The sequence below is a fragment of the Poecilia mexicana genome, unplaced genomic scaffold (genome assembly GCF_051168715.1).
Source record: "Poecilia mexicana isolate PSO_F unplaced genomic scaffold, ASM5116871v1 scaffold_17, whole genome shotgun sequence".
Classification (NCBI taxonomy): Eukaryota; Metazoa; Chordata; class Actinopteri; order Cyprinodontiformes; family Poeciliidae; genus Poecilia; species Poecilia mexicana.
This window is the reverse complement of record NW_028263386.1, coordinates 4,115,171-4,131,094: the sequence shown is the minus strand read 5'-3', so window position 1 is coordinate 4,131,094 and position 15,924 is coordinate 4,115,171. Positions and strand designations below refer to the sequence as shown.

At 39.1% G+C, this 15,924-nt stretch overlaps 2 protein-coding genes across 3 annotated transcripts; both read right to left on the bottom strand.

Moving 5' to 3' along the window:
- Positions 1–882: 882 nt before the first annotated feature.
- On the bottom strand, positions 883–12,774 carry LOC148154546 (uncharacterized). The gene is made up of 4 exons (XM_088014588.1): positions 12,114–12,774; positions 11,103–11,678; positions 7,049–7,783; positions 883–4,236 (listed from the first exon to the last, which is right to left on the bottom strand). Exons 1-4 carry the CDS (start codon positions 12,349–12,351, stop codon positions 3,476–3,478), a joined length of 2,310 nt encoding a protein of 769 aa, XP_087870714.1. The 5' UTR covers positions 12,352–12,774; the 3' UTR covers positions 883–3,475.
- Positions 12,775–13,393: 619 nt separating this feature from the next.
- LOC148154545 (uncharacterized) lies at positions 13,394–15,890 on the bottom strand. 2 transcript variants are annotated; one of them, XM_088014513.1, is made up of 2 exons: positions 15,483–15,890; positions 13,394–14,477 (listed from the first exon to the last, which is right to left on the bottom strand). In XM_088014513.1, exons 1-2 carry the CDS (start codon positions 15,754–15,756, stop codon positions 13,702–13,704), a joined length of 1,050 nt encoding a protein of 349 aa, XP_087870639.1. In that variant the 5' UTR covers positions 15,757–15,890; the 3' UTR covers positions 13,394–13,701. The 2 variants fall into 2 exon arrangements, with proteins under 2 accessions (XP_087870639.1, XP_087870638.1); XM_088014512.1 differs by having other exon boundaries at positions 13,394–14,561; positions 15,483–15,889.
- Between the last annotated feature and the right edge of the window lie 34 nt (positions 15,891–15,924).

The window sequence follows — 15,924 nt, the reverse complement described above, 5'->3', positions numbered from 1 at the left end:
ATTTTGGAAAAGAGTGAGATGTTTTGATGTAACTTTTAAAAAAGTTTATATATATATAAAAATTCCCTTCTCACCCTCCGCGGGTGCTCTCTCTCTCTCTCTCTCTTTCATCCTCTGAGCTCGGGTCCTCTACCAGAGGCCTGGGAGCTTGAGGGTTCCTCCAGTATCTTGGCTGTGCCTAGAACTGCACATTTCTGGACTGAGATGTCTGATGTTGTTCCCGGGATCTGTTGTAGCCACTGCTCCAGTTTGGGGGTGACTGCCCCGAGGGCCCCGATGACCACAGGCACCACTGTGGTCTTCACCTTCCAGGCCTTTTCCAGTTCCTCTCTGAGGCCCTGGTATTTCTCCAGTTTGTCATGCTCCTTTTTCCTGATGTTGTGGTCACTTGGTATTGCTACATCCACCACAACGGCTTTCCTCTGTTCTTTATCCACCACCACAATGTCCGGTTGGTTCGCCATTACCATCTTGTCTGTCTGGATCTGGAAGTCCCACAGGATCTTAGCTCGGTCATTCTCCACCACCTTTGGGGGTGTTCCCCACTTTGACCTCGGGGCTTCCAGTCCATATTCGGCACAGATGTTCCTGTACACTATGCCCTATATCTATAGATAGATAGATAGATAGATAGATAGATAGATAGATAGATAGATAGATAGATAGATAGATAGATAGATAGATAGATAGATAGATAGATAGATAGATAGATAGATAGATAGATAGATAGATAGATAGATAGATAGATAGATAGATAGATAGATAGATAGATAGAAAAAAGTAAAATAAATTCTATAAAATGAAATCAGTTTAGAAATAATGGGAAGGTGTAACAAAAAGTAAGCAACAATAAATAGCCCAAACCTACAGAACCACCCAGACTTCAGAAATCATCTGATGTTTATTTAAAAAATACAAAAAGACATAAAATTTACCATAAGCATACTTACTCAACATATTCATCCAACACAAATGATTATCATTGTCACTAAGTGATTTGATCAGATGTTTACAAAATATAAAATAAGAAATGAGGAAGCATTACAGTTATAAGAGACAATAACACTAAAGAGGCAGACTATGGAATCTGTTGCTGTTTAAATTATTTGTGTACCTTTATTTTACCAGAAAATAACAACTTTAACTGTTACCTGGTACAAACCATAACAAAAAAAGCAGAAAATCTTTCATATCAGTCACATAAAATGTTGTTTGTTTGATCAAAGTTTAACTTTAAATCTCAAAATTATGACTTTTTTGACAGAATTCTGACAGAATTAATCTAATAATTCTGAAATTAAAGTCAGAATTCTGGTGAGAAAACATTAGTCATCCATTTAAATGTGCAAAGTGTAAATATAATGCTGTATTCATGCCAAATGCATACAAAATGTCTCCACAGTTCAAAAACAGCATTTAGTCTTCATTTTCACATTGACTGAAGCCTTAAAACATAATCTTACTTTTGCTGTTTCCATGGAAACAAATGTAGCAACCTTGGTACATATTTACTGAATAAAATAAGACAAACAGGATTTTCTGCTTTTCTTAGTTGGACAGACTTTTCACCAGAAGGTAACTTGAATAACATTTTTTTTTACCTTAAAAGCTTATAATATAAATACTTATTTCAACACCAGTTAAAATATGGAAAAACCTGAAATCTGATTCACCATAAATGGGCTTCACTGTGTTTTTTAATACAAACACTGATTTGATTTAAGTAAGGATGCCAAGTTAACATGTAAATTCATTGTAATTTAAATCCGGTGAGTTTCACTTATTAAAATAGCTTAAATATAACCTAAACTAACAATAACACACATTCTGTATTGTTAATATTTAATAAACAAAGATGAAGCCAAAATTAAAAAAAAAAGTGTAGAAAAATGCACACACTCACACATAACGGTAATTTAGGGTGTTTCCAAACCTGATAGTCCAGTAGACTTTGGATTGGGAGTCAAAGTTGCAACATTTGTTACATTTTCAGCTGATGCAGTTTGTTTTCACACTGCACTGTCAAACAAGCCAAACCCTAAGAGAACCTGTTCTTCTCTTCACCTGTGGGGTCGCTACACCAAGAACAACTGAAGGAAGCAACGCAAAAACCTCTGAAGAAGACACTGAATGCAACTTCCTTTTTTAGAAAATGTGAACAAAAATGGAGTAGCGACAGATTTTAGAGATTGTATGCTTTCTCTTTCGTCTTTCTCTCTAGCGCTAGACTTTCATGGTTGTTTTGACTGCATTTACCCAGAATGCTCTGCGCTGTAGTTCACTTCCTGCTTTTGGAGCAGACTCCGGTCTGCTTGGCAATCACATATTCATTTGAACTGCACCAGAGTTCACTTCAACCGAACCAAGACCTAGGTTCGGTTGAACCTAGACTAGACTTTCTAAGCAAACGAACTAGAATTTGATTAAAGAGGACTAAACAGGACTGGTGTGAACGGTCCCTTAAAGACACCAGTTAAACTAATAGTTGTGTTTTTGGACAGAGGGCAGAAGCTGGAATACACAGGAAGTTGCTTTCTCTCAAAGAAGAAAGCTTAATTTAGTCTGTTTCTAACTGAACTGTAAAAATCTTTAATATTGAACTCTGAAACTGATCTGGAGTTGGACTTTTTGTCTCTTTTTTTTGAACATTGAACATTTGGACTTGTGGGTGATTCTGCAGGGACGTTGACTCCTGGGAAGACTTGCAGATGGAAATAATTGTGTTCTCTCCGGTTTTATCAACTACAAATTTCCAAGCAACAATTGTCTCTCAAAGGTCATTACTGATGTCTTTCCTCTCTCACATTGTATTAACACACACACACACACACACACAATTACAGAGCCGCAAACTGCGAAACACTTGCTTAAAACCAAGCAATCAAGTGTAGTTGATTAGCACCACTTGGCTTTAACTTTGTTTAGTTTCTACTTGAAGCTTTTTCATTTTTATTTTGGCTTCATCTTTGTTTTAAAAATAACACTGAAAATGATTTTGTAAACTTAAAGGTACATAAATGGGGGGGGGAAAAAAGAACATTTCATTTTTATTATGCCCTTATACATAAAGGTCTATAGTTGAGAGAAGCTGTACTTTCTTTTTGTCACAGCTGTGCAATGGGCTCATATTTCAGGAAATATGTATTTTTTGTAAATATCTTAGGAATATGGTCTCAAGTAATAAGCAGATGATTCAAATGTGATTTTAAGCTTTAAGTTTCCAGAAGGTTTCTTGGAAATAAACAGATTTTTTTTCTTAAATTTTACCAACAGACAAAAACAGAAATGATGTTGGTAAACAGGAGGTATTAATAATTCTTTATGTTTTCTTTGATTTTTCTTTATAAAAAACAAATACAGTTAAAGTGACAAAAATGTGGCTAATACAAGTAAAATTAATGTTTTATCTTTTTTTTTCTTGCAGCTAAAAACAGTGAAACACAGTGAAAATGCACCGAATATAAAAGCGCCATATTTATTTAGCATGTAGCTTAAGGTGCAGCTTCAGGATGCTCAGCTGGTTGAAAGTTTTTCCGCACATCTCGCAGCTTAACGGCTGCTCTGGGAGTTTCTCACACTGATGCTCCTGGAAAATATGGAAACTGTCAAAGCTTTGACCACAGCTGGAGCAGATGTAGTTCTGTCTGGCAGGGTCTGCGCTGCAGCTGTCCTCAAAGCTGTCCGATGCTCTCAGGGTAAACTCATAGACGCCATCTTGGTTCACGCCCTCGCCGCTCTCCGAGCAGAAATCCCTTCCAGCCAGATCGTGACTTAGATTTGAAGTCCTTTGCTGCAATCCCACAGCCGAAAATGGATCCTCCTTTGCTTTGTTGTCTATAAAAGCCAAATCCTTTATGGGTGAGTTGAAGCCCTGCTGGTCACTGGCTCCCCCTGCAGGAGAACTGAGGTGGTACTTCACATCTTGTAAAAGTACGCAGACCGGTTGATCTGGGCTGTCGATGCTTTCCTCCACTGCAGACGTCCACAGTAAACTTTTGTCTGCTGCTGCGGCTCTGTTGTCCGTCCCCACCTGAGACACAGAGAGGAAGTTTTCGTCGCTGGGCTCCAGCTTCACCGCCAGCGGCTCCTCTTTGATGGAGTGAGCGTACGCCGGGGCGGGAAACGGCTCGTCCGCAGCTGTTGGTCCGTCACTGGTTTCCACGTAGCTCTCCATCAGCTGATTGTCGGACACTGAGAACATCAGGTGATGGGCCTCCAGCATGTCTGTCGTCGTCCCTTTATGATTAAAAAAAAATATATATAAAAAAAATTAGCATAAAATCATGTTCTGGATTTAAATTTAAAAAAGTGTGCTTTTCTCTGGGTTTGTAGACTTTTCTCACAGAAAATTTAGAAATGTCTCCCACACCTAACTGGTATTTTATTCTGTTTGTTGGTTTATTATTTCTTGTGCAAATGTTTTCTTTTGTTGATGTTTTTGTTTCTGTCCTGTGAATTATGGTGTTTTGTTTTTTGGGGCAAGCAAAAAGCTGGGAAAAGTTAGAAAATTTAGCCATTGTGCTAATTCCTGAATATTTACAGTAAATATTCAGTTACGTTTTTTTTTTGGCAAAGTAAATTTCCACCAAAATAATTTGAAAATAATGTGGTAATGTTGATTAACATGCACTGTTCTAATCAAATAAACTTAAGTCTGTTGTTTAATGTTCTAAAATATAAGTCAACCTTTTATTTCAACAACTCATTGACACATTAGAAGTAATATTCATTATTACATTGGAAAAAAATCCAAATAAATCATGTTAAGGTCGATTATCTTTCTACTCAATTTAAATGCCTGAACACTATAATCAAAGAAAGTTACAAAAAAATCTCTTAAATGTTTTTGCCAAGTTTTCTGGAATTTAGTAAATAGAAATAATTTTGGTGAGTCTAACTGACCTAAAACAAGAAAAGTTTCCTCTGATTTAATTCCAGACAGTGAGAATAAATATGTCCATGCTTATTTTTTGGGTATGATGGCCAGGAGTGAATTTCTGCAAAAAAAAAAAAGAGAAAAGAAAAGAATCTTGTAATTTTGCAGAAACAAAAACTCTAAAAGTTTAACATTTGTGGGGGGAAAAAAGAAAAATTTTGAAATCTCTCAAATTCTCTAGAAAAAATTTTTGAGAAATTTCTGAATATGTTAAACTCTTTAAACTAAGAAAATGTCCTAAATTGTTTTATTTTTCTATCTACCATGACCCTGATACACAGTTATAGGTGGATGAAAATATCTGCTTTCAACTGCAAATAACATTTTCCGAATTTAAGCTTTTAATTAAACATTGGATGGCATTCTATTACAAAACTGAGCAGTTTCAACATCAAGAACTTACTCAAGGACTTTCCAGGTCTCCAAAACACCTTGTTGAAATTCAAGCACTTTCAAGGATTTCAAGCACCTGCATGTCTTATGTAGAGAAATGGTGAAAATATAGATTCATGCTGGCGTTCTTGTCCTTGGTATAAAACATGGCTTAGCAATTATTTTTCTTCCACAACAGACTTGTAACATACAGCTAGAGATAATATTGAATGTCATATATGTTAAAATTATAATTCATAGACTGGCCTAGTCAAAGTCCAAACTTAAATCCAATTCAGAATCTGAGGTAGGACTTAAAAACTTATTTTCACAAACTTCATATCAGCCTGAGCTGGAGTTTTTATTTTGTTTATTTTTAGCAAAAAGGAATAGGGAAAACTTTCAATGTGCAAACTGTTTTAAATGCATGCCACACTTTTAAGATTTTTTTAAATGAAGTATTTTCTTATGTGAATACTTTTGTAAATACGCAGTTGGAATAATCAAGATGAAAGTGGTTGTTCTTAACTAATGCATTACTAAAATTATAAATCAGCTCAAAATTAAAATACCAGTTTATATTGCTAATGCTTGGTTATTTTTAAATAAAACACAAAAATATTCCAATACAAAACATGCCTAAAATTACCTTAAAAGTACACATGCAAACCCATTGTAGCATCATATTATTTTAGCTGCTCTAGAGAAGGACAAGTGCCCATAACTGAGGTTTTAATTCCCATAATAGGAGCATTTTTTTATTATTTTATTTTAAAATTTTAAGTTGCCAGCAAGTAAACCTTCCAGTGTTTTTCATCATGTAAAGAGCCTTGGTGTCATCTTTGGCCAGGACACGTCCTTTAAATCCAACATTAAAACAGGTTTCTAGGACATCTTTCTTGCACCTGCGCACTAAAGCCAAAATTAGAACCGTGATTCCCCCCAGAGTCCAGCAGGGAAACTAGTCCACGCATTTATTACTTCTAGGCTGGACTACTGAGTTTCTTTACGACCAAAGGAAACAGTAAAAAATCCCTCGAATGTTTCAAAAACGCTGATGTGAAAATTTAAAAGAACACTTTAAAAACTTTAAACTGAAATCATATTTCTTTATTTTTTTTCCCTCTTTGTTGGCACCCAGTTTAATCAAGACTAAAATTAAAATGATTATTCTTACATATAAAACTTAATAATCCAGGTCCATCATCGATTAGAGGTCTGATTGGTCCTCATCGCTGGTGTGTCCAATTTTCTTTGCTTTCTTGAGAAAAATCAACTTTTCTGATAAGTTTCAATGACGAATATAAATTGAAAATTCCTACCTAACCCCAACCCTCCTTCCAATCCTAATTCTAACGGTGCGTTCACACCTGATGTGTTTTGAGAGTCAGGAGAGTCTGCTTTACATTCAAAGTCTATGTGGCGGCGTGTCGAGGACCCGTTGTGGTGCGTTTCTAACCGTTTGATGCATCGAGCGAATCCACCGCTCCACATACATTTGAGTGTAATGTATTAGAATGCATTATTATGCATTTTCCATTATGTTATTTGAAAATGGTCTCAGAACAACAATAACTTCTGGGATAATTTATTGTTCAGCAAAATTTTTATCATGCCTAGAAATAGTTCTAGAAAACATAAGAATTTCTAATTATCAACAAAAACAATACATTCCCGATAAAAAAAGTTTATTCTTGGAGAAGAAGAGCTTCAGCTTCATCCAATCTGTTGAAATCTTACCGTTTCTGTGAGTCTTCATGTGACCTTTGAGGCTGCTCTTCTGGTTGAAGCACCTCCCGCAGATATGGCAGCCGTACGGTTTCTCCCCAGTATGAATCCGCAGGTGTCTCTCCAGGTGTCCGGCTCGCTCAAACACCTTCCCGCAGTAGGTGCAGACAAAGCATTTCTTTGGTTTCAGAACTCGAAACGGCCTGTTTTTCCTCTCTCTGAGGTGGTTTGAGGCCTCCGTCGCGTCTTGCAAGCCGGCATTACTGGAGATGATGACAGACCCCGAGCACCCGTAAGGCGTCTGAGGGACGGTGGAGGTTTTCAGCTGCCCGTACATTTTTCCTCGGACGGAAAAGTTGCTGTAAGAAGTTTCCTCTGGTGGCTGGAGTAACTGAGTAATGGCCGGGAAGGAAGACATGTTCTGCGGCGAGCTGTTTAGAAACTCTGTCGGATTGTTCTGTAACCTGGATGCCCACAGCTGGCTGCCTTGATCCACTGGTGTTACGTTTTCACCCATGCTGTCAGCCTGATTGTTTTCCACATGAAGCTGCGGTTCTGTAATATTTTCCTCGACCGGCTCAGATTTTACCTGAACGGATGTTGGCAGAACTTCTTCAGATTTTGCTTGGTTATCGTCGGCCTTCACCTGGCTGACCTCTTCAGGCCGATGCTGGTCCATACATGGATTCACCTGTGGGATTTGGATTTGTTGGCTCATCTGGACCTCTCCTGGTCTCGTCTGAAGACCTGAAGCACAAAACAAAAAACCACTTACTAACACTTACAAAGTTAATAAAATGACTGACTGTCCCTCTACCTAAAAATCAATCCTTTTGACATAAAAAAAAATTACGAGGATGTAATGAAACATGTTGACGCCGTTTGTCAATTAATTGAATTTTGCAAAGTTTCATCATGACACTTTTCTCAATCCAGTCTAGATCAGTTAATTTATATCAACTGATTAATTTTTTTTGTGTGCCTTATGTTGTTTTGTATATCAACTCATCACAGTTAAAACTAGACTTTATTGATTTATTCCAGAAAGACTCAAAAAGTGAAACACCTCAGAAAGAACATAGTTGCACCCTCCTGGGATATTTAATGATTTTTTTGGATATTTTGACTGTTTGCAAAAATATTCATTGGCTGCTCTACAAAACTGACAGCAGCAAATGTTTGAAGTTAATATAATTACTGCAAGGACTTCAGATTCTCAAGTCATCTACTACAGGAGAAGAAAAGCGTATGGAAAATGTTAAACAGGTTTAACAGGTTAAAAGTTAAAGTAAGCCAATGCAAATAAGCATTGATCCAACAGGTCATGATAAACGTACGACATGGCGAGTCCTACAGGAGATCCCCACCTCCTGGTGATAAGAAGCAAAACAATATTTGCTTAAGGCTGCACCTTGGAAAAACGGCAAACCCTCTGGGAAACAGTGCAGAGGCAACTTGAGTCTGGCCAGAAAATACACAGGCTTAGCAGAACTAGAGATGTTTGTCCATGTGGGCTGCATATAAATTCATTTTTACAGATTTGGTTCAGAAAAAAACTTGTAAAATCCTCCTTTTTAAAATTTTACTGAACTGTAAAGGATTTCTGACTCCTAAACTGAACTTAGAAATGGAGGACGTAACTTCATTACACAACTGGGAGAGAATCAAAGCTTGTTTTGTGATTTGTGCATGCATAATTGGTGCTTTAATGTTCACAACAAACACCATCTCAAAATAGTGCTATCTTTAAATAAAGACATGAAAGTGACTGGAAAGGTTTGGAATTTTATCTTCCAGATGGACGTTTGCTGCATATTATGAGACACAGTCAGAGACTTTCACCTAAACTTCTCATCAAAACACTCAAATATTTAGACCGGTCTAGACTAGACAAAAGCGACACACTAGGTTATTCGTCGGGAGTCTAAAATTAGGAGGCAAGTTAGAACTGCTCCACATCTTAAATGTGCTTCAGACAGAGAGGAAAGTCTCAGTTTTCCAGTTAAAATATAAATGCATCATGCTGGCAGAGGTTCAGTGAACCAGCCATACACAAGTATGTGATCCTCCCTAATGCAGTAAATCAGGCTCTTCATTTTTTTTTTTTTTTAAATCTTACTCGTATTAAAGGGGAAGCTGCCTGAGTGAGCTCTTACTGCAACGTGACAGTTTACATCAAAATCAGAGGAAAAGGAAGCTGGAAAAACCCTAAAACATCCAATTGTTACACAAACTCCTTCGGTCTTCCAGGGAGGGAAGATATGACTGTTTTTTTCTACTAAAGTGTTTCCAGAGCAAGCCGAGCTGGTGATAACTGGTTCTACACAAACAACCCAGCAAAGAACCGGTTGGTTTTTCCGCGGCCACAGAGCCAACACAAAAGCCACATCATTACATCATTTTGAAGGGCCTCTCCATGTTTGATCCTCCCACTGGTGAACTCTGAGTTTCTGCAGGGGCCACAGCGCAGGGAGACAAATTATGGTAACGCAGATGGGTTTAGGAACAACAGCTCGAAGTCTGGATGATGTTTCGAAAATGAGCTACCAACTACAGCAGGATTAAGGCTGGGCAAATAAATCAGAAACACTATATATCATGACAGACAATCACCTAAATGTTTAGAGTATCTACTGAACTCCCATCCAAAACTGCAAAGAATTCTGGGAGATGTAGGCAGAGGAAGGTCTGCAGCCGCTCGACCTAAGTGGTTGGTGGCATCAACTAACTCGCTCTGTCTTTGGTTACCTAGCAACTCACAAATTCTTTGGTTACCTAGCAACAACCTCTTGAGTAACTTGTGAAGCAGCAGTTTAAGACAAATCAGGCTCTTTATTTGGATGGAATAAAAACTGTGGATAAAACAGGGTCACGCCACAAGCGTAGCATCATTTCAGATCTGTCTAACAAAAATGCTTATATCATGATACGTTTTGCAGCCAGATCGTTCAGCACTAAGCAGGAATTATAAATGTTGATAGAATGATAACCAGTACCAGGAAATGGCCAATGTGTTTACATTACTTATTGCAACTGGGGATGTTAAAACAAAGACGATGAGAGACAGTGGCTGTGTTTCCACTGACCATGAAGCTACACAAACTGGAACTGCAAAATTAGATTTGCCAAATGGAAACGCCAATTTCGAAAAAACGTTCTTTGATAAAAAGTTTTCACGTTAGAATAAGGTGGTTTACCTGGACTTGGAGAAATGTTCCCCGATTTCAAAACTTTGGCCAAAGTGGTGCTTCTAATTCCAGTGTCCTTTAGAAATGCTGCTCAGCCTTATACAGAGCAAATATCAAACATTTACTGAAAGGGAGCTGTACAGTGTGTCAAATCACAGTCATCATGGCTCTCCCTCAAAGGCAAATGATGCAATATTTCATAGGCAAATATATTTCAAGTGCTGTGCATTAAAACGATGTATGCAAATGATGTATTTAGCCAGCTGGATGTACTTTCACTGCCTTTTATCCCAACACCTGATGCAGATTTCAGTGGCTGAGATGCCAAATCTCAAGATAAGAGGAGTGAGTGAACTGAGAGGTAATCACAACCACAGAGAGATTTAAAATAACATCATGACATGGCTTTTTGTAAACCCTGTGGCTTATCTTTAATTTCCCTGAGGCAGTGGTTTCCAAACATTTTCTGCCCCCCCTATGGATTACAAATGGCTGTCTGGTTGAACGACGTGTGGGAGGAGGTGGGAGGGAGGAGAGAGGATTCTTAGAGACTCCCTGTCCCTGCCCACAGTTTGGGAACCTCTGCCCTAAGGAATCAATAAAGTATTTTTGAATTTGAATTGAATTTGGCTGTGGAAAATCAAACTGGCTTCTAACTGTTGTAATTGTTTGCGAAACCAGTTTAGACCAGCTTATAGAAAACAATAGCTGTAAAATGACCAAACTAGTGGTAAAACAGCACTTTGTTGTTTTACCACTTTATCACAGTTGTGATTGCATAGTTTGTTTGTTTTTTCAAATGCATGTTGTACCCCTTACTGGGTAAAAAGGAACTAATGAAGGAAATTTACTTGAGTTCAAAGCACAGTTATACTTGCCTCTTCTGTGAATCTTCATGTGCTCCTTCAGGCTGCACTTCTGGTTGAACCGCCGTCCGCAGATCTCGCAGCGATACGGTTTCTCACCCGTGTGAATCCTCTTGTGCCTCTCCAGGTGTCCGGCTCGCTCGAAGCACTTGCCGCAGTACGGACATATGAAACCTTTCTTGAACATCATCCTCTTCACCGTCCGCCTGCGCACCGTGTTCCTGTACTGGTTGTAACCCAGCAGGCCACGGCTGAAGGGGCTCTGCGGAAACCCACCGGAGCTGCTGCAGGACAGAACAAGCCCGCCATCCAACGAAGGCTCGGAGAGACACGACAAGGAGTTTTGGCCTAGAGTTAGGTATTCAGAGCTGCTGCCTCCAGCCTCCTTTGGCACCCCTGGCCTCCACTGCCCACCTCCATACAGAGACCCTTCCACTGGCCTGTCCAGCTGTCCTCTGCCGTCCTCGTTTCCCTCCTTCACAAGTCCACCTTTATGTTGTGCTTCAGGTGCAGACAATATGCTGTGGTTTTCAACAGAGGGACCCTTCTCAACCAGGATCTTCTCATCTCCAACACCCCTCTGACTTTCTGTGGAAAAGACGGGAATCTTTATTAAAATTCACAAAACCAAAACAGTCCAGGGCTCAATCCGAATGTTTATCTGAGGAAAGACTTGAAAACTGCAGTTCACAGATGGTGTTTTTGCAAAGAGGAATGTGCAAAATTTCAATTCTACAGCTACAAAGCTGAAAAAAGAAATATTTTCATTCCATTACTTTGTTTTGACCTCAAATGTAATCCAAATGAAATACATGGAAGCTTCTAAAATTAATGGGACACTCAGTGAAATGAGAACATCTTGACCCAGAAATGTAAATAAAAACGGAGAATGCTTCGTTTCAATCTGATTGTAGCTTATTTATAAATCATTTCGCAGCTCTTTAATGTGTTTGTGATTGTGTTTCTGTCTCAAGCGGACATCTTACTGATTTTTTGTTTTGTTTTGTTTTTTCTGCAGCTCACCGTCTCCTCCGCGGTGCTCCAGCCGGTGGGTCTCCGCCTGCCGCGCCGCCCGCAGCTCTCCATGCAGGACCTCCATGCTGCTCTTCAGCCTCTCGATCTCATCCTCCCGCTGGCACATCTCCAGCCGCAGCACCACCATGCCGTCCTCCACAACTTTGAAGATCTCTGCCACAGCTGCTTTGGCCAGGGCATCAACCACGGAGGCGATCTGGGAGCGCAGAGCCACGCCGTTCAACATGATGAACCAGCCAGTCCCTGAAAAATTAGTCTAAACTTTAAAAAACCAGGAGGGCGGAGGAACCGTAGGGCTTCAGCGGGTCTCCTGCTGGCGGAAACAGGCAGTTAGTTAGGCCCGCTGAGCGCTCACACGCTGCATCTCTTTCCATTTGCTCTGTTTGTGGTGTTTATGAAGCCAGGTTTTAAGCTAGCAACAGTTAATTGGTGCCGTAAGAAGACATAAACAACGCAAGCCCTTGTTTTACGGAAGTGATGACATAAAAAATACCGTAAAACGCGGAAGAAAGGCGCAGATTCTTTTTAAGTAGTTTATGTCAGGAATCCCTAAAACTCCATCACCTTAGCAACCAATCCCATAATTGTAATGTCCAATCACAGCACAGCATCTTATTTGTAACTAATATTATGTTGAATATTTTTTTCACAAAAAAAATATTCAACAATGTCTTAAAATTCCATACAAATCCAGCTCAAATATATAATTTATGTCACTGATTAAAAATACATTTCTATTGATATCCTGTCAACTAAATAAAAGTTATAAAGTGCTTCATGAGAGTTTTTTTTCTCCAGTTTAATTTACAAACTATTATTTAAAAGTGTAGACGAGAAGCAGTTATCCGGTAATGTTTGAGATACTTTCAAAAAAATGTAAATAATTTGTAATTATGGGTAGGATACATTAACTATAATATAAAAGTTTTAGTTCATTTTCATGTATTTTTTGTAATTAATTAGAATAGATTTATTCTACAAACAGTGATAAAGTTCAGGTATTTTTTTAAATTGATGACTTTGATAAATATCAAAGAATAAAATTCAAAAATTCTGTTTTGCAGAAACTGTTAATTTTACCACTTAAAAGATAGTGATCTCACATTTTCCTCATTTTATTCTAACATAAGTTTGAATAAAATGCACTGCCATGATTGATGCAACTCAGCAGAAACATAACTGATAATAAATATTAAAGAGGAAGAACTCAACAAAAACTCAGAAAAGAAAGTCTATACTGAGAAAAAAAAGCTCTAAAGCAAAAGATGTACGAAGCACAAAATGTTTTTATTGAAATGCGTGTAAATTTAAAGCCATTAATGGGTGACATCCAGACAAAACAACTTTTACATTTATTAGATTTGCTTTAAACACAAACCAAACATTTTAAAAATCCCTTTTATCTAAAATAAATCAGCATTTTGCTCAACAGCTAAACATATTTCTTAAACAGCTGCAGATTTATTATCCATGCTTTAATCTGAATCACATTCCTGCCTTGTTGTGGATTATTACAATTAATAAATACATCTGTGAAAGTTTTCCGTTTGATCCAACGGTTCAAACACTGTTGGTGCTACCGTCCACGCAGGTGGATCACCTGGTGGATTTTGAGGTTTCCCAGCACGGTGAAGCTCTTCCCGCACTGCCTGCAGCTGAACGGTTTCAGCCCGCTGTGGAAGCGCTCGTGTCTCAGGCAGTTGTCCTGCCTGGAGAACTTCTTCCCGCAGATGCTGCAGCTGAACGGCCTCTCTCCCGTGTGGACCCGCTGGTGCGTCTTCAGCCGGGTCTTCTGGGTGAACGACTTCCCGCATTCGAGGCACCTGAAAGGTTTGGAGGCCTGGTGAGTGTTCTTGTGCTCCTCCAGCTGAGACAAGCGGAGGAAACTCTTGTTGCACACCGAGCAGATGTAGACGCTCTGATTCCCTCGCCACACGGTCATAAGCCTTTTTGGTCTGCAGTTCATTTTCCTGTTGATAATCTCTTCATTTGATCCAGAGGATTCTGCCTGTGCATAAAGTGAATCTGCCGACGGCCCTCCAGACTCCATACAATCATCCCGAACGACACCAGGAAGCAAATCGTCTTTATAAACGGACTCAACAAGCACAGAGAGCTCTTCTTTCACCGGCACATTAAAGCAAACATCTTCTCCTTCCTTTCCCGAAGGTAAATATGTACTCCGCATGTCATTACATGGAAACATCTGTGATTGCTCCTGAACTGCAACAGAACTTTTCTCAGACACTCCACAAGCCGGCCAGATGGGGTCGCCTCGATCCGGTGCATCCGTCGCTGCCTGCTCGGCTGCTTCATCGAACCGAAGTTCACCTTCTGGCTCTTGCTTCACATCTGGACTGATGTGAGACACACAGAATGAATCAGCAGTTTTTAATTCAGGATAATCCCCGTCAATTTCAGGATGTTTCTCCTTATCTGCAGCCAAAAGAAAACAATAGCATGATGTGCTTACAATCTGAAAATGTTGTTCAGAACAGTAAGTCCAGCAGAACCTTCGCCTACGTTCACACAGCAGGTCTTTTTGCTAAAATCTGATTTTATCCGTATACCAACTGTAAAGTACGGAAGTGGAAGTGTCATCTTTTGAGAATGCTTTGCTCAAACCTGTTGCAATAAGCAATAAATCAATTAATCCCATGATAAATGAAAATGATTATTGAGCTAATTTTTCTCTCTTTCTACCTAAAACTGGATGATAAAACTCCCCAGGCTGGTGTTTTGGTCTCAGCTAGTCCTTTTTAACTGCAATTTTTGCTTACAGAGAAATTACAGTTGATGGTATTTGTTGTTTCTGTTGTTTATTTATTTTGGATATTCAAAATGTCTTCCAGTTCCAGTATTAGACGATCATTAGAATTTCAAGTTAATTTGATCTTTGAGAATGTGTTCTTGCATTATTATGCCATTATCATTATATTACTTGACAATGGTGTGAAAACAATTAAATTATCTTTTATTGCAATAACTTCTGGGAATATAAATATTATCCTGTAAAATGTGTTATTGTGACAGACAGCTTTGCAGCAACAGTACCTGCCCAGCTCAACAACACTGAATCCACCACATGCAAGAACTTCCTCAAGCATCTCACAGCTATAAACGAGGGAAGGACAAACTTTACTGAGACTGACTACAAGAAGAGTTTCACCTTTAATCTCCGATATGTGTAATTACTAAAATAATTAAACATGTTAGTTTTAGACGAATTTAACGGGAAGTTAAAATAATAATTTTACCTAATGTACTTCTAAGGTAAAAGTTAAGAAGACCTTGTTTATCAGTTATCAGTCTGAATTGAAGACATTTTGAATGCAGTTTGGTGTGTCCTCCTCTCACCTCTCCACAGTTCCTGACCCGCCGCTGCTGCGGTCTGCATCTGTTTCTCGGCTGTAGCTCGCCTTGCAGCCGCTTCCTGAGCTTTCCGGAGCTCAGCCTCCGTCCTCTTCAAGTTACTCCGGAGCTCCTGGATCTCGCTGTCCCTTCTGCTCACCTCCAGCCGCAGAGCCACGCTGCCCTCCTCCACCAGCATCGTTATTTCTGCCACCGCAGCTTTGGCCAGAACATCCATGATGGCGGCCACCTGCGTACTGAAAGCCGAGGGGAAAGACATCCCGCTGGAAGAGTTTAAAAAACTCAACAGAAGGGAAGTTTTGGCTTCCTATGAAGAGGAGAATCAGCGTCCCACCTGTTTTATTTTGATTTACTTCCGGTAAATTCGAAGCCGGAAGTGAGGAAGACACCAGTAACCGTAAAGCCTCTAATATAAGTGAAATGTTCG